Source organism: Thermobia domestica, chromosome 4 (assembly GCF_964235325.1).
Source record: "Thermobia domestica chromosome 4, izTheDome1.hap1.1, whole genome shotgun sequence".
NCBI classification, from domain to species: domain Eukaryota; kingdom Metazoa; phylum Arthropoda; class Insecta; order Zygentoma; family Lepismatidae; genus Thermobia; species Thermobia domestica.
The window spans coordinates 297,308,179-297,332,153 of NC_137457.1; the positions used below are offsets into that span (position 1 = coordinate 297,308,179).

Consider the following 23,975-nt stretch of genomic DNA (forward strand, 5'->3'; position numbering starts at 1 on the left):
CTTTTTTAACTTGATGTAATAAATAACCTATATGATACTGATTGATACAATTGGATTTGGGGGAGTATTCCTTTTCCATCCAGGTGTGTGTGTAAAGAAATTTGGGGGGTGTTAGGGGGTATAGATTACTCCCTGTCTTAAACCCACAATTCTACCAAACTTCAAGTTTCTTTTCGTGTTTCAAGTATCAAGAAGATGAGATTTTGTATTCAAGAAAATGCCCATTCAAATAACATTGGAATTTCATCCCCACTTTAGACCCCTTAAAAACTAAAAATATTCACTTTTGGCATTTTTTCCTGTGGGTTAGTCCTGGAAGGCTAAGTTCATGCCAAATTTAATCATTCTAATCCTGTCGGAAGGTCCTAAACATTTTGGGGAGTAGAAGGTGTCCCATATAAATAATAGGGGAAAGATTTTTCAGTTACTCATAAAACCACTCTACAGTTGAAGAGTTTTATTGTTGGTGATTTACTTAGGAAACTCTAACGATAACGTACAAGCATACCGAATTCGAAGTTTTTATTCTAGTTCCAAGCAAGGGCGCCGATCCTGGGGAGGGGGGCGGAGGGCCCCCTATTGTATTTATGAATATACAATATTTGGCATGATTTGAATGCAATTTGTCTTAAAATTCTCATATATATATATATATATATATATATATATATATATATATATATATATATACCTTCTGCATCTGAATGCCCCCCACCCAAATTTACAGAGAAATCGGCGCCCTTGGTTCCAAGTACCTAAAATATGAGATTAAAGGTAAAAAAAGGCCCATTTAAATAACATGGGAAATTTTTTCATCACCCCTTTACACTCACTAAAAATTTAAAATATTCACTTTTGGCAATTTTCCTGTCGGTTAGTCTCGATAAGCTACAATCATGTCAAATTTAACCATTGTAGCCCTACAGGAAGTGCCCAACAATTTTAGGGTGTAAAAGGTGACCCATATAAATAACATGGGGAAGATTTTTAAGTTACCCATAAAACACCACTCTAAATTTGGAAATTTTCATTTCCAGTGGTATACTTGGGTAACACTAATAAAAACGTACCAGCATACTGAATTTTAAGTTTTTCTCCCAGTTCCAAGTACCCAAAATATGAGATTATAGATTCAAAAAAAAAGAGACACTTAAATAACATGAGGAATTTCTTCATCCCCTGTTTAGACCACCTAAAAAAAAAAAAAAAAAAAAAAAAAAAACACTTTCGGCAATTTTTCTGTGGGTTAGTCGCAGAAAGCTATAACCATGCCAAATTTCAACTTTCCACGTCAATTGGAAGTGCCCGTTCTTTTATATTAGTTCATGTAGTTTTATATATAGTTAGGAAGAGTATGAGTGTGCTTCTTCATTTTGAGCACAAATGTAACAACATTTGCCATATGCATGATTGGAAAAAGGAATATCTCTGTGGGAATGGAAAGCCAATTATTATTATTATTATTATTATTATTATTATTATTATTATTATTATTATTATTATTATTATTATTATTATTAATAATAATAATAATAATAATAATAATAATAAAACACTATCACACAACAGTTCTGGTATATAGTGTTATCAGTTAGGGACGATGAGGAATAGGAAGAAATGTAAAACTAAAAAGAACAGATCAGAGAAATAATGATTTCAATGAAAACTATGTACAGGGTGTCCCACATAACACCGATACGACTCATTATCTACCTATTTTTCACGCAAAATACATTTACAGTGAAATTAAAGGAAATCTTTGAGTTTTACATCCGACGGTTATGGCGGCTAGGCTAAAGGCGGCGATGATGATGAGAAATGATTGAAATGGTGGAATGAAGAAAGTGGGAGGAAACGGGAGAACCCCGAGGAAACCCACGCACACGGTGTTTGTCCACCACAGTTCACTTGGTGAGATCGGACCCAGGACCCCAAGTGAACGCTCTACCTCTGAGTCACCGCAGCCCTCTCGCAGTTACAGACATAGAAAGCTATACTTGTCACTATACTATTACCGTCTCGCAGTCACTATACTATTACTATACTATACTTATGTGAAGTGCCTATTTAAAGCTTCTGATTTATATCAAATGCGTTCGGTTTATGTCGGATGCTTATTCTTCATTACATCCCTAACGAATCCTGTAGTCTTCCATTTCTTGTGCAGGTCTTGAATTCTACTGGTTGTGGGAAGCTTGGTATTAAGATATTTTTCTACAAACCTTTCTTTAGTTTCCTTAATGGAGCTTGTTTTTGTGTAGATTTCCATAATATCAGTTCAGCATTCAATTGCTAATTGCACCGTATCTTCAGGACGATTACTTTTAAATTATCGAAATCAACAATGTTTCCGAGAAGTAATGTCATATTTCAGTGTAGCAAATTATATTAGTCTGACAAGCAGTGAGGCCAACACACAATTATTTATGATCGCCACAATGGAAGTGAAGCGTACCGGTTTTAAGTGGGACACCCGATATAATGCCTATAGTACTGAACATTCCATAGATACCTCTCTGTTATGAAACTTTCCTTTCTTTGTACTTTTTACCCTTCCTATCTAATGAAACATTTTGTGAAAATACGTATATATCTAATCGGTGGATTCTTTATGGCTATTTCTCTGTTCTAGAAGTTTTATTTTCTTTCTACTATGTGTCATTCTCATCTGATGACACATTTAGCGAAAGTATGTATATACCCAACTGAATGCCTCAAAGTTACTCTGTTCAGGAACTTTTTCCCCTTTTATATCTGTGTAACATTTAGCGAAAGTACGCATAATACCATACTGAAAGTTTCATATTTACCTTTCTGTTCAAGAACTTTCCTTTTCTTCCCACGGGTTTTCCGTCCTATCTTATGAAACATTTAGCGAAAGTACGAATAGTTTGTACCAGGGCAGTCAAAAAGTTCCCTGAATGTTTCTATAGTTTTTTTCATTTACGATGCAATTACAATGAATTTTCTACAGTACAGTCGTCCTGAGGTTGCCTAATTATGAATTTGACAAGTGTTAACAGGTGATAACAGGCAGTGTACGAGAAGTGTAACTGAACGGAGAAATGTGTGATGATGAGTTGGAGCAATGTCGCAGTTCAAGCAACGCGCAAACAAGAAGTTCATATGAAAATTGGAGAAACCTGCTTCGAAGACTTTAATAACCTTAAACCAGTTTACAGTGATAATGATTTAAGGAAAAACTAGTTTGAAAGATAGCCGTTTCGCCACTGTAGATGATGGTCAAAACCAATATAACGCCTGAACTTCGGAAGATACCAAAAGAGGATTTTAGTCTGCCGGTATGTTTCCAGCAATGACACCAGCAAGGAAGTAAGTTTGTGTGTGTGTGTTCCGAAGATGCCTATTTTGAAGGCAATTAAGTAAACGTGTACTTATCTTGTGGTAATGAATCAATTACAACAAAATTCCTGGAACGTTTTAACTGTATCTCGTATATACGTGAGGCACTTTCAATTCAGCTTCTTCTTCTTCTTCTTCTTTTTACATTTTTCAATAGTAAATCTAAGAATTAATTTTAATTCTAAATGCAACCATAGAGAATTCCAAATGAAGACATTCTAATTTTGACTTCACGTTGTGGAATCTGGCAAACATGCTTTGAAAACCAATTTAAAACACCCAAACACTACTAAAATAATGGAAAGAGGAAAAGACAAGAAAGAAAGAAAAAAAAACAACCAAAGTATGTTTTCGAAGTGACATTTATTTCTTGTCTCTATCCACATGTTATACTCTCTATCATCACATATACATATATATATGTGTTTTATATATATATTATGTATATATATTAACCTTATTGCGATTGACCCAATAAAATACCTTCTATAAATCTCTCTCATTCTTTGTTTAAACTTTATATATATATATATATACTTTTTAAACTTGTTGAACCGTTCCAGGAAGATGAAGTTTTCCGCTACACCAATAAAAGTATACGGTCATGGGTTCTTTGGAAGTTAACAGAACCATCTCACGTCTTTCTTACGTTATATATATGTAGATGTATATATATGTATATAACCTTTATTTTTTTCCAGGAATGGTCCAAACACACGGTCAATATACTTGGGCTGAACGTGAAAGGTTCTCGAATCCATGCTATGCTATGAAGTCAGAGAGTCCCTAAACCAAGTCCAAACAATCTGGTTCCAGACCATTTTTCATTTATATAATACTTTTTTTTAAAACTTTCTTTCTTTTTTCAAAATCTTTCATTGACAGCTCCTTTAGAAGCACTGGGTAGAACAACAATGGTAAACAGAGCACATTGAATTTTTAAGACAAGATTGTATGTACCGATATATCATTAATATAATGCTATCATTTAATGCAGATTTACATAACAATGACACATTTCTTATTTATTTATATTTATATATATATATATACTTCTTTTTCAGATTGTCAACAATCATCTTCACCAATCCACTATTGGTACATATTGTTCACGAGGGCATACTCCGGAAACCAAGCTACTCATGAACAACTGAGCCCCGAGTACCGCAAGCGGGTTGGGAATTAGGAGGCTGGAAGTCCTTTTCCGGTAGGGACCCAGACTCCTCATTTTTTTTTAAATATTATAATAAGTATTAAGAGGTATTTTTTTTTTCTTAAAACTTGAAATAAAATAAGGAGAACAAACACATACGTATATCACATCCAGTATTAAGGGAACTAGATAGGGGGAGCGGGTTTTGACTAGAATGCATGGACTATTTTTTCTTTTCTTTTTTTAAGCTGAAACACCAGTCATTTTTTTACCATGGAAAGGAGGATTACGCCACCTAGGAAAAAAAAAAGTTTGACTGGTGTTTGACCCTCCAGCGGCTTGCACACGTGATTACCAGGGGTACATTCGGCAGTTTAATAAATACAATAACAGCACTCTTTCTTATTAAGTCAGGTTTTTTCTTAACCTTCATTTTTTTTACCACTTCATAGTTTTTTCTTTCTCTTTCTGTTTTCTCTTAACAAACACATTTGGTGAGACCTTACTTTAATATACATACATTAATTCCCACAAAATACTGTTTATATATGTATATATTTATATATATATATATATATACTTTCTTCATAAAAACTTGGCACAATTAGTCTTTGTATGTGGGAATACCTTATTTATTTATATATATATATAACTAGACAACATATCCTTGTACTTTGTTACCAAAAACTTGTCTTGACATGTCCTGTAATCTTATCCGAGGGACATTTACAGCACTCAGCAACACAGGATCACGTCTTTATTCCCACTCTTGAGCGGAACAATCCCTTTTTAAGGCAAACTCTTTATAAACTTGCAACATTTCGTTGCCACTGTTCTAGAAGTTCCAATTGGTCTTCACCAAGCAAAGACTGTACAACAATGTAATCATTCTGCATAGTACACTGTACATATACATTTACCCAATAGTAGTAGCAATAGTAATACTTGTATAATTAACCTGACCACCGGTGCTCTGTTCCAATTCCCTCAGTATTACATGTGCAAAGTATCTGGGTAGGTCAATTGTAAAAAGGACAAATCGTGACGAACACAGGAAATCGGCTCGCACAGGAGCGGATAAGGTTTTCCCACTAGATCCCGAGACCACAGGTGTCTCCAGGCTAGTAGAAAAGACTAGTTTTTTTTCTAGAGTACTTGTCTCTCTTTCCTTCTCACTTAAAGCATGCATAATTAAAGCCTTTGATTTCTTTCTTTTTTTCCTTTTAAATAAATCTTTCTTTGGCTAATTTCAAAGTGCAACTGACACAAAAACTTAACTCTTTGAGTAAGCATTTATAAATAAATGCAAAGAGAGACCTTATAGCTACTTGCATACAATACATAAAACCACTTTATCTTCATATTTTTCCCAATTTGCATTCTCCAAAGTTTGGTCAGTTGCATGGAATGTTAGTGAGAGACTTGTCCATTTCGGTTTTGATTCTAGCTTCACTTGTGAACTAGATATATTACTTTGAAGATGTTCGGATAACATTGACCCAATATAATTTATTTATATATATGTATATATATTAAACATTTATGAAATTTCCCGTACTTTTAACAAAAGGCAGTTTTACTGAGATTGAGGGAAAAAATTGTTTTCCAGTAGGTTTCTTTATTGAACGTTAAGAAACCATACGGCCTGCTTCGTTGTGAAAATTTCCCTCAACTTTTGTAAAACTTAAGAACGAAACTGCCCTTCTTTTTTACTCACTTGTAACACATATGTAACATAGTACACAATCCATATGTAATATATATATACATATATATATATATAGTTATGTATATCCAATACCTGAAAATCCAGGATACATTTATGTATTAACAATGACTTTGGGAACATATTTTCTTTACAAAAGAATGTTGCAATTGTTACATCTATAACCATATCAACAACATATTACTTTTTTACAATACCTGTGGTTTAACGAATACTTTCGCATATATTGTTTGTTTTTTCCGTGCCTTCTACACTGTAATTGTTTTTTCTTTCTTTTAATATACAGCCTTTTTTATGTTTATTTGTATAGATATTAATCACAGAAAATCCAATGACGAACTTATAATTGTTTGTTTGTTTGTTTGTTGTTTTTCCTTTTTTGTTTTCATTCTTTGTACAGAAACATAAGTATTTCAAAGGAAAAGCACATTACGCCAACCACAGAGATTAAATTGTGCAAACCCATGCCCAGTTTGTCTTCTAATTTACAGGGAAAAAAAAGTTCGCTATCTCTATTAGAAGTTAACTATTTACAGTTGTCTAAAAAGTACAGCTAAGCGATGGTTCTTTTAACATTTTTTCTTTTTTTTTTTTTTACAAAAAAGTCGTCTGCATGCGGCAAGAAGATTATCAGCCACAGATGGCCGGAATACAGGTGTTTTTCCTTTTTTATTATTATAATAATATTTTATTACCAAAAAAATTAAGAAAAATAAGAGCTAAAATATTTTCACTATATTAGGAAAAAAAGAAACTTAACTGTACTATATAATTACTACAACAAGCTTATTTTTCTTCTTTTTTTTTCTCAAGTAAGTAACAATTCATTGAAAATTAGAAAAAAAAATCTTGTGTGACTTCACCTCATTTCGTGGTGAGCTTATATTTTTATATATATATATATATATATTTAGAAATAACAACTTCGAAAGTTACGTTCCCTTTTGAAAACACACTATATATATATATAGTCTTCTGAACTTATATATATACATACAAGTCCCAGTCTTTTTTTTTTCTTCTTCTTGTATCACTGGGTATTCCGCGAATAATTACGAAACACAGGTTTTTCACTAAAACACACACATACACACAAAAAAAATAATTTTAAAAAAACAAACAAACAAAGGGGGGTTGTTGTTTTTCGTTTTCCTTTTAAGGGAGGGAAAAATAGTGTATAATCACATTCACTGGAGTCACACGTAATGATAATAATAATAATAATAATAATAGTTAACAGTGAGCTTCAGAATTCAGTGTTGTGATTGGCAGAAGAGTCTGGCTTTAATGAATATACAGCTTGTGCACCTGGCGACACCACCATTGAGGGTTCTGTGTTTCTTCTCTTGATTTTTCCTTTCATCTTCTTCAACATTGTCGCCTATATGAAACAAAGGATTGTTTTGTTTTCGTAGAAAAGATGTGGGTAAAAAAAAAACAGGATTCCAAAAAAGAGATAGGGTGGATAATACAAAACAGAAAAAAAAGATAAAACATAAAAATATAGACAGATAAGTACAGAAGTGAAGGTGAATAATTTATAAATATTTTTTTTTATTTTTATTTTTAACAAAAAGAAGGAGAAAACAGTGCACAAGGAAATAACAAGACTGGAGCAATTATCTAGACTGGATCAAACATATGTACATACACAACAGGTGGCAATGTGATGATGATGAGATAAATAAATAAATAAATAAATAAATAAACGAAAAAGAAGGTGTACAGGGTACCTAATCAAAGGGATATATTGAACTGACAACTCTTTCATTACATCAATAATTATGTATATAATATTTATATGTATGTATATGTACAAAGCATGCGTGGTGCTTTACTCTACAAAAAAAAAGTTAAAATGAATGTCTTTGTGTTTTAGATATTTATATTATTTTTTTTTCTAGTTGAACGAATATGGTGAAAGGTGAAAAAAAAAAAAAACGTTACACAATTTGATTACATAAAGCTACAGTCTGGGGGCTGGCCGCTATTTAATAAAAAAAAATGCTCTTATGTTTAAAGTACGCTGTACATAACAAACATGCAATATAGAAAACTATACGGTCTACAAGTGAAACAAATAAAATAAAATATATATAGATATGTATATAACCAGGTATATTTATATGCACCTCAAACTATTTTTTTTTTATTGGTGTTCATCAAAAATATATAAGTGAAGATTGTTGTCAAAAGTGAAAACAGAACGGAAGAAAATAATAAGTAAAGTGGGTATTAGTTGCTACATTATTTGGTGTAAATTTGTGTATGTAAAAATAAATGAAGTAAGAAAATTCAAAATAAAAACAGTAGAAAGTACTTACAGACACGCATAATATACCATTTGAACTGAAATGCTGTTTTCTTCTACTATTAAAAAGTAGAGGAGTTTTTTTTTTTTTTTTTTTTTTTTTTTAAGTAGTGCTCAACATACGTCTTTATGGAATGCTTACTTGAGGTCAGGATAGGGCAAAATCACACCAGGAGGTGACTAAATCAGTTCACGAGTTATTTCTTCGTAGATGGCAACAATTGTAGGGCAGATAATAAAAATAAAAATGGGAGACTAACATGTTACACGTAGGTCATGACACTTTTATTTTTGTCTTATTGTGCATTACTCTATTGCCACATACGAAACTATTGCCAGTGGACTCAGTTAGTCTTTTGTTCGAATGCGCTCATGATATGATTCTGTCCATTCTTGCATCTAACTAACTGTCCAACAAATTATCTTACTATAATGAGTCGTTCAGTTCCAAACCAGCTCTTGACCATCTACAGAAAACCGAGAAAAAATTGTCGGATCGATGCGTTTTGTAGAACTGAAAATATTTGAAGATGTTCAGATTTTTCACATGAACACGCTCAAGTATTCCCAGTCCTACAAAACGTCCAGATCCTACATTAAAAAAAAAAAAAAAAAAAAAAAGTTTTCTTGGGTTTTCTGTAAATGGACAAGAGCCGCTTTATAACTGGACGACTCATATATTTGTTACAAATATACGAGTCTGCAGCATATGATTTATCACCGTTATTTCAGTCAAAAATACGTAGGTACATTCGTGTGTTTGCAGCACTTTCTACGTTAAAAAAAAAAGGAGAGGATAAAAAACGAAAACAGAACATGTTTTGTTTTCAACGGAAAAAAAGTGTTTACGATGAATACGAAGTGCCAGCCCCCAGAATGCACAAAGCCGCAGGACAAAAGGCAGGGATGTCTTTTTAGTCATCTGTGCTTTTCCCCTCCCCATTTGCAGGTAAGATGGAAGGTTCAGTATTCCGTCGCTTGATCTTATTTTTCTTCAGCATGGTAGCCTGCAGTCAAGAGGAACCAGGGATTAATTTGGTCTGGGCAATAGCAACATTCACACACACAAACACACACCATACATACATATATATTTATATATTCTTATATTTATACTCCCATACATACGATTAAACACAACATAAATATTCTATGCAAACATAAAAATAATAAGTATAAATTATAAGAAAATTAATAATGAAAGTTATTTTGGGAATGAAACATCATGATATAGATACATATATAAAAACACCTAAAATATGAGTCATGTTAGTGGTTACATGATTTTGTTTTCACATTCAGCTAAAATTTTCATTAAAATTACCATTTCACATAATAAATGTACCCATATTAAACAATTTCAATCAGGGCAGGTCCTGGGCAATTTTCCGTCCCGTGCAGGCCCACAACCAGAGGAGGGCTAGGGGGGCCTGACCCCCCTAAACTTTTCGTAGCCCCTCCAGACTTTAACACAAAATGCTGTTATTAATACAAAAAACACAATTTAGCTACTTGTAAGAAATTTTTAATGACTTGGCCCCCCCTTAACATATTTATGTCCCCCCCCCAAACCTCTGTGCCTGGTTGCGGGCCTGGTCCCGTACAATAGCATCATTTGCCCTCCTTCCCTTTCCCCAGAAAGAACAAATCTTAAAAGCCAGATTTTAAATATGCTACCCCATCATGAACAACGAAAGAGAGAGGAAAATGCACTCGCACTCAGAAAGACCTAAACTAAAAATACGATCTCGTCGTGTCTGTTTTCTTCTTTAAATAATAATTTATTATGTTAGTGAAAGACAAAGCAAACACACTTGCAGAGGTAATCCTTTTTATAGAACTCAATATCGAGCTTCAATCTCAATATATCAGTTTGCAATTCCAGTGCAACTAGCTCTTTTATCTTTATTTCTTGATTTTTCTTCTATATCTGTTAAATTAAAAAAAAAACTTGTTTCCACCTTCAATGATAAGGAATTTGTGACAAAGACAAGACTAGTTTTCATATCAAAACTGTGATAACTAATTAAATGAAACAGGTGTTCGCTACTGTTCGGGAATTGAGTTCTTGTATTTGACAACAATCAAGCAATTCATGTTGGGATTTGTTTGACCATTTGCTGTATCACTGTCCAATGTGATCTTAAACTAATTCAACCTAAACATGATTTATGAACGTAGTATTCAAATAGAAGGTCAGCTTAGTAAATTTAACTACCATCATCATGAAGTATATTTTCAATAAGAAATATTTATTCTAAATAATATAGTTATGATAGAGTGTGCCACCCTCGAAACTTCCGCCCCGTACAAATGCACGTGTTGCACATATGATAGAGTCGATCCTGAATAGATGTAAGCAACATACCACCTAAGTAATAAAGTCATAATTATATAATTATTGTTTACATGTCAATATTCATTCCAATTCTTAACTTATCTTTCAACTGAAACTTCTTCACGTCCAGTTTTACATACATGTATTGAATCACGGCGAGAAACAGACACTTAACCCCAGTGCTGGTGACTTAAAGTCCCCACTTAGTTATGTTAAATAGGCTAGCGTTGCTTTCTGACAGAACATTCAGACATAACAAGTTTTTAAGAGCAATTTTGATCTCTGTAATCAGTAATGGGTTTGACCATGTGATATAGAAATCTCATCATTTTTCTTTCTTTCGTTTTTTTTTTTTTAATATTGTTAATAAGTCACACAAATATTTTATGTGTGCAGAATTCAAAGAACTAAATGCTTACGTCTTGTCTGGATTATTTCATTATCCTTTGAACACAGCAGAATTGCTCAAATGTGTATTTTAATAATTTAGCTCTTCCTTGTGTCTGAATGGGGAAATTGTGAACCAAGTTGATCAATATACAATAGAAGACATACTCATAACTGACCAATTATTCTTTTCTTGTTTAATAAATATATATTTACATTGAAATTCAACATAGTGTTACTTAATGGAACTTTTCATTGTAACAGCAAAATACAAGAGAATTTTCGGATACGAAGAGAAAGACAAGCATATTTATGAGCGGTTTTATGGTGTTGGATAATCCTTAAGTCAATTCATTGATCTATTTCTTCCATCTTTTGAAAAATCTTAAAATTGCTATATAGACTGCTAATATAGTACTGAGTTTTTTTTTTTTTTTTTTTAATCATGATTTTTCGTCTGTTTAAGGTAGGATGTTAAACTATGGTACTGAAAAACTCAATATGGAAAGTCTACGGAATATATTCCAATTAGAATCGCGGTGGCTCAGTAGTAAAGCATTAACAACTTGCACGTGAGGTTCCTGGTTCAATCCCGGCTCGCACCAAGTGGGCTTTGTGGTGGACAAACAACGGGTTTCCTCAGGGAGTTTCCATTTCCTCTACTTTCTTCATTTCACCATTTCATTCCGTCATTATCACCGTCTCCCTTAGCCTTGGATCATAATCATGGGACGGTAAACTAAAAATGTCTTTTTATTTTATTTTGTATTCTAATTAGGAAGGCAAGATGTAACTATGTCCAGGAAGTATATTGAATGATGTAAATAAATCCTTTAGAATTTAACTTGTATTATTTATGTTCAAAATTATTTATGTATATATACACATTTGACTCATATTTTAGGTTTAATGAATATTATCATCAAAAGAAGTACTAATAAATAACATATAAAAACTTGGAGTTAAAGTTTTCGTTCTTCCAAACAACACAACATTAATTTTCTCTAATTTTCTTGTCTTTTCTCTTAAATTTTAGGTACAATCCGAATTTATTATATCATCTCAGTCTCAACATTACTAAAATTTTAACGCAGTTACACTTGCATTTGGTTTCAAACTATACGTAGAGTGTAAGATATATATGTCCAGAAATATTCTATCAAAATAAAATCTGAAGTAACACGTAAGTATCTTCCCTTACTGGATTGTAAAGTATTATGATTATCTATGAATAACATTGTTTAGGGACGTACGCGTATATTTCAGTCATAGCAATAACCAATTATTTTTTAGAAATTTAGGCATTGCTAATCTTATAATAATATTTATGGAAGTTTTGTTTGGAGTGAAATAAAAAGAATTGAGTTTTGGAGAATGATTTTAATGCATGTAATTAAGAGGCCCAATCACTGGGAAATTAAAATACCGCAAATTTTAGAGTAATTATGTGATATCTTCAAATAGATAAAAGATTATCGAAAAGTGGAACAAGAGCGTGCTAGATGATATTATTTTGCATGAGGTACCGTTATCACGAGTCACCTAGTAGCTTTTCGCTGGCAGCCATTTAGAAACTCGAAAATAAATGCCGATTTTCTAAATGGCTGGAAATCAAAAGAAAATAAGTGAGTCGTGATAACGGTGTCTCATGTAAAATAATATTGGCTAGTGAGCTCTTGTTCCACTTTTCGATTATCTTTTATCTATTTGAAGATATCACATAATTACTGTAAAATTAGCGGCGTTTTAATTTCGCCGTGATAGGGCCTCTTAACGTTTAATCTTGGTTGTGAAAATTATCTGAAGACTGTATTATGACTGGGCATTGACAAACATTATGCAAATCAGGGGCGGATCCAGGGGGGCGATTGCTGTTATTTTGATTAAGGCCGGAAATATTGCTGTTATTTTGATTAAGGCCAGTGACCGGTATAAACTTCTTACCAGCCCCTTTATGACTGGTATTTTGATAACAATTAGATTTTGCTGTGAGATATTTTTATCTACAATCGAGACAGAAGTGTATAATTTGTCATAATTGTGCGGCATAAATATAGTGATAAAATTTAAATTGTCCATCGATTGTTGGCAAATAACTCTTAGGCATTTTGTTCGTACAATGTTTGTTGTATTGTTTAGTTTCCCGTCCGCAGCTGCTGCACATGACAATTTTCCATAAACTTCCAACTTCTTTCCTTAGAACTTCTTCACGCAATTTCCTGTAGTTGCAGTATAAGTTTAAAGAGTAAATTTCATTTTGTAAATCCAAAATTGTCATCTAAAGATTAATATACTTTTGCTCATCTTTTTTTTTTTTTTTTTTTTTTTTTTTGATAATTTTAAAGAAGTGACAGTTACTGGTAAATACAATACGATGATCAATACCGACTTCAGTTTTTCATATTTAGCACAATGTATATATTAAGCTTATTATTGAATATACTATGGATATGCAGAATACAGGTGCTCATGCACTTTTGTCCACGATAGTATACATTTCTTCCCATGGATGGGTCCGAAAGAGACATTTCATACTTAGGCCTATATCATAGGGAATATTGAGGGAATGCCGGTAATTTTAGTTTCCACAATTGGCAACCCTAGTCCGTGACAATATCATAATATACCAATCAATGGAAATGGGTATTTTATTGCGGTATATAACAAAGGAGAAATAGCATATTTATAGGCATTATATATAAGTGTTAAATATTTAATATTAATAATAACACTATCATTGTTGATTGATTATTTTATTTAATATAATATCTATACGCACTTTTAATTAGCTGACGAAAGTCTATGCCAACATCATTCATGCTTTTCTTTGAATAATTTTAGAATAAAACTATCAATTTTAGTACTTTTCTTTGTCATACAGAGAACGTAACACGCAACTCTACGTAATAGAACGAAAACTTTAACTTCAATTCCCATGTTATTCATCATCTTTTCACAAATGAAAGGAAGCAAATGAGATGAGTGAAACAAATCTGTACTAATTAAAACTATCAATCTGACTATGTAAATATATTAATTCTAATACATTTAAATACATGAAAAAAGCACATTGATATTTGAAATATATTATTGGCTATTTTTTTTCCGCCATAAATGACTGTTTAAAAACACAAGTGTTATATTGTAAATTTTAATCGCCAATATGTTGTTCCGTTGGTTTTGGAAGTTAAAAGTTAAGTCTGATCCACATCGTAGAATTTTTTAAAATCGATTTTGAAAACTATTACTAATATCTTCTTTATAATAAAAATAATACCAAAATTAAGTAAATCCAATAATTAAATTTATTAATATTGGAAACTGATTATATTTCTTCATTATTTTTTGTCCTGATTTTTAACTTTGGTAATGAATTATTTAGTACTAAAGATAGTAGGACAAAACAGTTAATTTTAACAAAAAGTAAGCTTTCAAATAGTACCATTAAAATTTTCACATTACGAAGTAAAACTCTAGTCCTCGAGTTATCCCACTAATGGGTTCTGATGATAGGTTTATTAGTTCCAAAATTAAAAAAAAAAAAAAAATCGATCTGATAATTTCGTAACGCAGTGGTGCCCACCCCCCCTTATGTCCATGACGCACCCCCCCAATTGTCTATCCGTAGGTGTTCTTCCATGAAAAAAATCTTCTTTTCGATTAATTTTACCCCCCCCCATCAAACATATTTATATAGATTTTTAACCCCCCAAATATTTCAATGACGCAGTTTGCGTCATAGCCCCCCCTTGTGGGCACCCCTGCGTAACGTAAAACATTACGACGATATTACTAATTCAATTCGCCTTTATTTATAGGAATGTAATATAAACAGAAAGGGAGAACAGTAGCCTAGTGGTTAGAGCGTTGGATTCATGTCCGCGTTGTCCTGGGCTCGATTCCCGGCCGGTGCATCCCCAATTTTCGGCGCCCACCCGGCGTCGTGAGGCAAACTGGGAAGTTACGTGAATAATAGACGTGACGGCCATTGGGTTTAGAAAGCTCCCGATACACCGGTTAGCGATAGGGCGATGCGGCGCTAGGCTGGACGTAGTTCCACCAGTCGCTAACAGATGGCGTGGAGGGACTCAGGTCCACAAATTGGGCCGTTACGCCACGTGATTTGATTTGATTTATTATAAACAGAACACATTTAATTTTCTTCCTTTTTTTAATACAATATAATAAAACAACCCAGAACTTATGAATTAACAAAAAATGATGATTTAGTTATTTTAAATGAAAGGTAAGTTAATCTTGTACATTTTATTATTTAAACCGAAAAAGGAAACGCAAACGCTTCAGTATTTCGAATGCATATTTGAGTCGAATGGATAACTTGAATTTATTAAATTATTCGATTCAGCACATTTATCTCATGTATTGATGCCTGTTACACGAACTCCGATTTAGCGAGGTACGTTTGCACAACATGCTTGATAAATGCCACTAACATGGAATGATTCTCCAATTGAATCTTGAATCTGTGGACAATCTGTATATATCCTGAAAGGGTTTGTCGAACAAGTTCCAAAACAGGTTTCAATTCCTTGTCAGTCAGTGAGAGACCTGTTTTTTTTTTCAGTTTTCACAAAAAGGATCCATCTCTTGCAAAATGTTCGATCCCGGACGATGAAGAGCTCCTTCGTGGCTAAGCGTTTAGCGTACGCGCCTTTGGCGTGGGAGACCCGGGTTCGACTCCCGGCGGGAGCTCATGTGGTTCGGATTCCACGTTAATCAGTAGGTCCACGTCTCATATAGCCTCGCTGCTGAACGGAACGTTAAACTCAAAGTCAACTCAACTCAACCCAGACGATGAACATTGCATAGAGAAGTGCTTCATTGAGTGTAGTTCGTCTCCAACCACTGTGTTTCTTTCACTTCTTCGTGAACAACATCGCAGAACAACTTCATGAGACACTGGAACCTCACTATCACGCCGTAGAGTGATAGTGAGGCAGTATGAGTTACATGGCCATTACACCTTAAAAACAAAGGCCAAGTCCTCGCAGTACTATCTTGTCAAGTCCGTGACATGAGAGTTACATGGCTCTCACACATGGCCAAAAACAAATGCCAAGCTCGGGCAAACAACATCCAGCTGGATCCTTCTTCTCTCTTATTACTCGAACTTTGTCGTGGCTAGAGGGCTAAACCCCTGAAGGGTGACCAATCGGGTCTATATAGCTATAAAAAAAAAGAGCTTTTCTGATCGAGAAAATGAGCTCAAATTACCACCACGACTAATTTTCACCTAATTAGTAACTCAATATCTGTTGAACTTTTTTGTACCGTGTGACCTATCAAACAACTCGTCTAGATGAGCAGTTGACGAATATATAATAAAAGTACTTATTTGACAACGTATATAGGTGTAATCGAGGAAAATATAGAAATTGAAATACACCGAATGTGTCACATCTAGTCTAAACAATGAATCACATTAGTTGTGATATGAAATAACTTGGTGTTGACTGGATATTATGGATGTGCTTTTCTCAACTTTATAGATCCACTAATATAGGATATTTATAGTGAAATAATCATTTTTTAAAATTTTATTACCTTGATATAGGATATAATTGGATAGTTCATATTATATTCTTAATCTACGAGTCATGCGGAGCACTTTGATATCTAGGATATATATGTCAAGCTGTTCTATATATTTCCCCTCTGAAAGGGCAGGGTCACTTCCGGGCAAGGAATTGAAACCTGTTTTGGAACGTGCTCGACAAACCTTTTCAGGATATATATATATATATATATATAGGTTGTCCCCAGATTCAAGGTTCAACTTTGGAATCATTCCAGTAAGACGACCACACATTAAACAACCGTAGCGCCGTTCTAAAAGTGTCAAAGTGGTACATTAGTCAAGAAAACTGAAAATACAATAACACTGTAAAAGCACATTTTTCTTATTAAATCATATTTGACTATGAGTTTATGCGAAAGGTACAATTGCATGAGTTGTATGATTTATTCCAAATGGGTCACGACACAATCAAGTTATTGTGACTTCAATCACAGTAGAGGGTAACACGCGTTCGAATTTTCCTAACGCAATTATTTACTTGAATTTGAATAATAGCCGTTAAGAAAGACTCAGTGTGAACTTACTTTTGTTGCAATTAATAAGACATTGAATTATTATTATTATTATTACTAAATGTCGGAAATTTCGGAACTCATGCCTGCTCCATAAACTTTTAGTACGCAATTGCTTTTCATCGTCTACATTTTTAACATTAAATTTAAACATTTAAGCAATTTTAATTTGTGTAAATGTGATGAATAATAAATTCTGGTTAGCTTTGTTTTAAATACTTTTGATTTCCTGAAATCGTGTAAAATATTGTAATTTTGCCCTAACTTTTAGACTTAACTTGAGCAAGTAATTAAACAATGGATGTGAATCAAAAGATTACAATGTAGTTCTATTTAGTCTGTTTAATTTTTTTTTTTTTTTTTTTTTGTTTATAACATACATGAAGTACTAAACTACCGAACATCATATTTACCTTTAAAGCAGATTTTAGTACAACCACATCTCCAGGACTTTGCACCCATGGTTCACCATCTACCTGAACAGGGATATCGGTGTTTAAGTGGATCTTAATATGGCCTCCCTGAAATATACGAAATAACAAATATGAAAATTGCAAGCACAGTCTGCGGATTTTTTCAAGAATTTTCAAAACACATGTGCACGAGGTGTGATCAAAATATAAAATGAATAATTTTATTAAAAACAAAGCAATAATATTACATGGAATCACTTTCAAACTACTGTTCTTAACTAGCAATGCACTTATCCCAACGTTGAATCCATGACTGGAAGCATTTTTGGAAGGCTTCTTTTGGAAGAACATTCAGCTTCTTTGTAGTGGCCCTTTCAACGTCAGGAATGGTATCCAAACATTTCCCTTTAAGCATGATTTTAATTTTTAGGAAGAGTCAGAAGTCGCACCATATTATATCTGGAGAGTACTGTGACAGACAGGAATATTTTTTTTCGGGCCAAAAACTCCCGTTCGTCAGTCAAAAGTCGGAGAACGAATTTCGCATCCACTCTTCTCCAAATCGGTGGTTAAAATGCTTTGTATGGACTAGTACGAGATGTTTAGTTATTTGGAAAGCTCACGAGTAATTATTTGCCTGTTTGAACGAACACCCGGATAGTTTATTTGCTACTTTTTGAACGTTTTTTTCTGTTTTTGAGGTTAATGAACGTCCCGAACGTTGATCGTCTTCTACAGACTCATTTCCGCTTTTAATTCGCTCATATCACTTGTACACTTCTTCAGAGTTACAGCATTATCGACTAAGGCAATTTCAACATTTCACGAGTTTCCTGGCATTTTTTTTTTTTTTTTAACTTGAAACAGAAATTAATGTTTACGCGCTGTTGATGCGCGACAGACACGGTAAACAAAACCTCCCTCTAGCGGCTCTGGACGCTGACTGACAAGTCAGAACATGTTCCATCTTGCCACTGCCTGCTTTAACGGATCAGGTTATCGGACAAATTACATAAAATGGCTGTAGCGTCAGCACTTGCTGCTAAAAAAAATCATTTACCGTATTTTTTAAATCACAACTTGTATGCTAATTAATCATGAAGTTGCAGTGTCACTGTTAGAAGTATCTATGTCACTATTAGCATTATGTGTGTCACCGTTAGGAGCATGTGTGTGTGTGCCGAGCTTAAGGTATAAGTAAAAATAAATTAAGAGCAAATGAGGAAGAAACTAAATCAATACCTGTATGGATAACAATAAGTAAATGATATAAAATGTCATCAGTACGGGACTGTATACCTACTTTTGGACCACCCTGTATATCTATCTATCTATCTATCTATCTATCTATCTATCTATCTATCTATATATATATATATATATATATATATATATATATATATATATATATATATATATATATATATATATATATATATATATATATACACAGAGTGTTAATGAGCTATACCGACAAACTATAAGAGGTGATTCCTCATATCAAAATAAAAGAGAAATTAATATGAACATGTGGGGAAAAGTGCATAATTTCAGAACTAGGCCTGTCCAAAATCGTTGAAAAGCCAAATTTCAACACTCGCTGTTTCGAATTCGAGAGACATGGAGATCGGTTCATATTGGCATAAAGAAACTCTCACATATGCCATCCAACAATGCATATTTCAGCAATATCCAATGAGTGTGCGAAGAATTCCCTATAGGCCATAATGCTTAGACATGCTCCCAGCACAATTCTCAGAAATGACCTGACTTCAAAGTGAGTCCAAAGTAGACAAAAGGTAAGCGTTGACAGCAGTGAACGCAAAATTCTTCAGTGCAAAATCGGTAGTGTTTGAGACCGGCAGCACCACGGTTCCTCGTGTTCGGAATAATGCTTGTTGCGATGTTTTATTTCATACTTACATGAGAAAAACGTGAAATATATCGTGACAAAATATATCGCAGCATGCATTATTCCGAACACAAGGAACCGAGCAGCTGGCGCTCCCTAGCACTTCCGACTTTCTGCCGAACCATTCTGTGTCCGCTGTTGTCAAGGCTTAGCATCTGCCTACTTTAAACCACCTTGAAAACTTATAATATAAATGAAACTTTAAAGCGAATACAAATTAAAAAAAAAAAAAAAAAACTTACCTGAGCAATTCTCACAGCTGATCTAAGACCTGATTGAATCTGGCCTAGATGTACAACGCCTGTAACGCCAACGACTTCCAACATGCCATCCCAGTGGTTGGGTTTGGCAAATTGATCCTCTTTCTCAGGACCCCATGGATTGGCTCCGGATCCCCAGCTATACAAGGTTAAATAAAAAACTTTGGATCAAACACTTAACACTACAAATAAACTTGGCATCGTTAGAAAAGAAAAACATTTTTGTCACATTTTAATTTATTTGAAAAAAAAAAAAAATAGAAAATATGAATTGTATTAATAAAGTAATTATAAGTTAAAGCTTGGTATTGTTAAAGCTATTTATGGGAATATGTGTAGTGTATTCTATGTATTAGCACCGAACATAGGCGATTTAGGGAAACCCGTGTTATAGGCACACTATTTACATAAATACTTCCAAACTTTCACTCCAGATTAAGAAGATCTCATTGAATTGGAGATACTTATAACATCCTTTACAACTACGAGGGTGATTCATATGAAAATCTTAGAAGTGCTATAAAAGGCCGAAAAGTTGTATGATGGAATTTGTATTTGGCATTAGTGTTCCTTGAGTTTCAGAAAAATGACCGACAAGTGGCAGAATGACCTACAGTACGGGAGACATACATCTGTAACATTCTGTATGTACAATATTTTCTTTATATTACTCACGAAGACTGGAAAAGAGTGAAGGAAGCATACTGAAGAGTCTTAAGAATTAATACCAGGAATTATATAAATCTCTACTACACTTATTCCCCATTTTCTGCCATATCAGAGCAATACCAATATAGCATCTTAGGAAAAATGGCAATAATCGTGTTTCTTCCTTCCAGGAAACAAATCTATGACTTTAGATATGTTAAGTGTAGGTTATTGATGGAAAAATAAAATTGATTGGTGGAATAGGTTTTTAAAAAAAAAGTGTGTATGCCTAATAAAGAAGGAAACTGTCAATTGTTGTTGAACAGGTAACGTTATTAATTGAGGAATGTTGATGTATAAATTGGAAAAATAGCGTTGGTATAGTGGTTTCGTGTGTACATATATATAGAAATTTTACAACTTTTTGATTATTTTTATCACAAATATGTCTTTAATATAAACTGAATGATGTAGATACTACAAAACAAGCTAAACTATTAACATTGAAAACATAAATCTGCTTGGTCAAGACTAAAATAATCAAGTATCGAGAGAAGCTTGTATAATGAGGACTTTAAAAAAAAATTCAACTAATTAACATTATCAACTTTTAAAATATTTCAATTCTCAATAATTACTAACTTGAACAATTTGTTACAAATTTAAGGACAAGATTTCGTACTCGTAAACATTACAACTAATTTACATTAATAAATTTTTAATTTGAATAATATACGAGGGACTTCCAATAAGTTATCTATCTAGACAAGAAGGAAGAGGCGGAGCATGAGGCCTGACACGTACGCTATGGCCACTGTGGGGAACCCCAGTGCACAATTTGAGGTCAGTCAGAGTAACGCAGTGGTCATGACCAGAGTGTTTGTGTTACGCCGTGTAGTGAATGTTTGCCGGATGCAACTGTCCCAAGACTTGTTGGACTTCTTTGAGGAGGACCAGGACAAATTCCTGGCTAAACTAGTGATAGGGGACGGAATCTGGATCTGCCATTGGGATCCTGGAGAGCCAATAGGAGTCCATCCAGGTCCACTAACGAAATCCAACAGGCTGTTTCTCAGCGGTTTGCAGGCCATGACAAAGACTATTTTTTCTCTGGGATTTCTTCGCTGTCCACAATGTGGCGATGGTGCATAGACCTCCATGAGGACTACATCGAAAAACAGTGATGACCAGGTGAGCTTATCTGCATTTCTTCCTGTCTAGGTAGAAAACTTATTAGACGCTCCTCGTATATGTAAATCTTGGAATATTGCTATGAGAACAAGAACAAGAGAAAAATGTGGAGCTATTTCCTTGTGATAATACATTAATATATAATTACTTTAACTTTCATGCATTTCTAAATTATTAAGCGCAAATGCTTTCTAGTAATTCACCCGTATGATGTAAAATGAAATACTCTGAAACACGAAAAATAATTGCGATGAATCTGGTTAGATTGGGGTGAACGAGGTTTCATAATTGACACTTGGAATCTGTAAAATATAGAAAATATTGGAAAGACAACCTTTGCTGTAGGCAATATTATATAGTCGGTTGTATGGTTGTGTTAATTTTATAAGATATATATAAAAAAAAATCATTGCAATACAATTCACAGTGAGCGGAGCAAGTTATTCAACATTATAATTTAATATAAAGTTGCAGAATATTATGAAAGAACTGGGGAGATAATCCTTACAATGAGTGATATTAAGTAGTTGACATTGTGATAACAATGTAAATAAAGTAATGTCTACCAGCGGCTTGTAACCAATATCAGGAGCAGTAGTTTTTCATACTTTTTCAAAGGATTAACTTCAGCCATGATGATTACCTATTTCTACATATTGGGTATTATTTTGGCTTAAGTTTAGAGTTACCCCTCCAGTTTCAAACCTACAATAAAGCAATTAAAACATTAAACATTGTTAGGTTATGTTAGTTTAGAATAGGTTAGATTAGTTTAGATTAGGTTTGGTTAGTTTAACTTAGGTTAGGTTAGCTGGTTATACTTTAGTCCGACTAGAACAGTGACTAGACCCGGTTTTCATAGGGGCTTCAATTATCACTTAGATTCAGTAATCTGTGGTTCTCATAAAACTTTAATAGATTCTCTACGTTATTCTTATATAATTCTATAAAACACAATGCGGAAATATCTTATTCAACGCACCGATTCGCCGTCCTATACAACTATTATGCTGCTGAATCACCGAAACCTTCCGCGTGTTGCAAATAATACCCACTTCTACATAACTTTTCTCATATTAAACATATATTTACTGCCAAACTTACACATTAAACATCACATAAGAACCCCAAATCATTATTTCTTACCTCATTTCTCCTGTAAATTTTCCTAATTTTTATAAAAAGCGGAGGGGCAACTCTAAACTTAACCCATTATTTTTCATCTATGTATATACTATTTCTTGCCTTTTTTTTAAACAAAAAAAGATTGCAATCAGTTACCATGATTCATATAAGGTTATTCAGATCAGGAATAGGGCAAAATGAAGACATTTTAGAATAATAATAACGAACCCGTGTAATAACAGCAAGGATACTAACCTCAAAATGTTGAGAATAATAATGCCTTCAACCTGAGGAAGTTCTACATGTTTGCCATCCACTTCAAGGCGGATTTCTTTATGGAGATCCTTGTAATTCTTTCGGCCAACCATCTTCCTAAGACCCATCTTCACGTATACTCCTTTATTGTGCAACCTAGAAGAATGAGAAAATTAATAGCGTTCAAAGGAGACTATTAACACTTTTCTATTTCGTTTTTTAATATCTACAAAGATTACCAGGTGCAACATATGTGCACCTACGGACTGTAATACTATTGTGAATCTTCAACAAAGACATTCCTGCTCCGAAGTGCAAGATTTTGTAGTGTTTTGTTTGAAAGAAGATGGCGTTTTCCTGAACAAGGATTGAAACGTCACAACCTTACGGAATATGAAAAGTTGTTTATTATTATTATTATTATTATTATTATTATTATTATTATTATTATTATTATTATTATTATTATTATTATTATTATTATATTACGAGGAGTGATCAGAAAGTAAGGTTACTAAGCCTGCTGTGAAACGTGTATATAATACAGCCAATACAACCAATACAGCCAACAGATAATACATACGTTAGATTATTTTTCGGCATAGTCTCCATGTCGGTTGAGGCACTTATCGCATCGTAGGATGAGTTAAAAATCTGCGTGTTCAGCCAAGTTGTTACGAAGTGTTTCACCTTCTCGTCTCAAGCGAATGTGATCCAAATTTTGCCATCAGATGTCGTAACGTGATTCTCCTGTTGTTCTCAATCAGATCCTCCACGCGAGC

General features: G+C 33.5%; 1 protein-coding gene across 6 annotated transcripts in view; it reads right to left on the minus strand.

The window, feature by feature from the left end:
- Positions 1 to 3,707: 3,707 nt before the first annotated feature.
- The window catches only part of LOC145684220 (diacylglycerol kinase theta), a 286,225-nt gene continuing 265,957 nt past the window's right edge, over positions 3,708 to 23,975 (minus strand). For 4 of the 6 annotated variants that reach the window (XM_081756306.1, XM_081756303.1, XM_081756302.1 and 1 more), the window contains 4 exons: positions 23,194 to 23,349; positions 19,957 to 20,113; positions 17,803 to 17,910; positions 3,708 to 7,623 (listed from right to left, as the gene is read on the minus strand). In XM_081756306.1, coding sequence (XP_081612432.1) covers positions 7,489 to 7,623; positions 17,803 to 17,910; positions 19,957 to 20,113; positions 23,194 to 23,349 — 556 coding nt within the window. In that variant the 3' untranslated portion in view covers positions 3,708 to 7,488. Of the gene's footprint in view, positions 9,561 to 17,802; positions 17,911 to 19,956; positions 20,114 to 23,193; positions 23,350 to 23,975 lie in introns of all 6 variants that reach the window. The other 2 variants (XM_081756305.1, XM_081756304.1) reach the window with 1 other exon arrangement.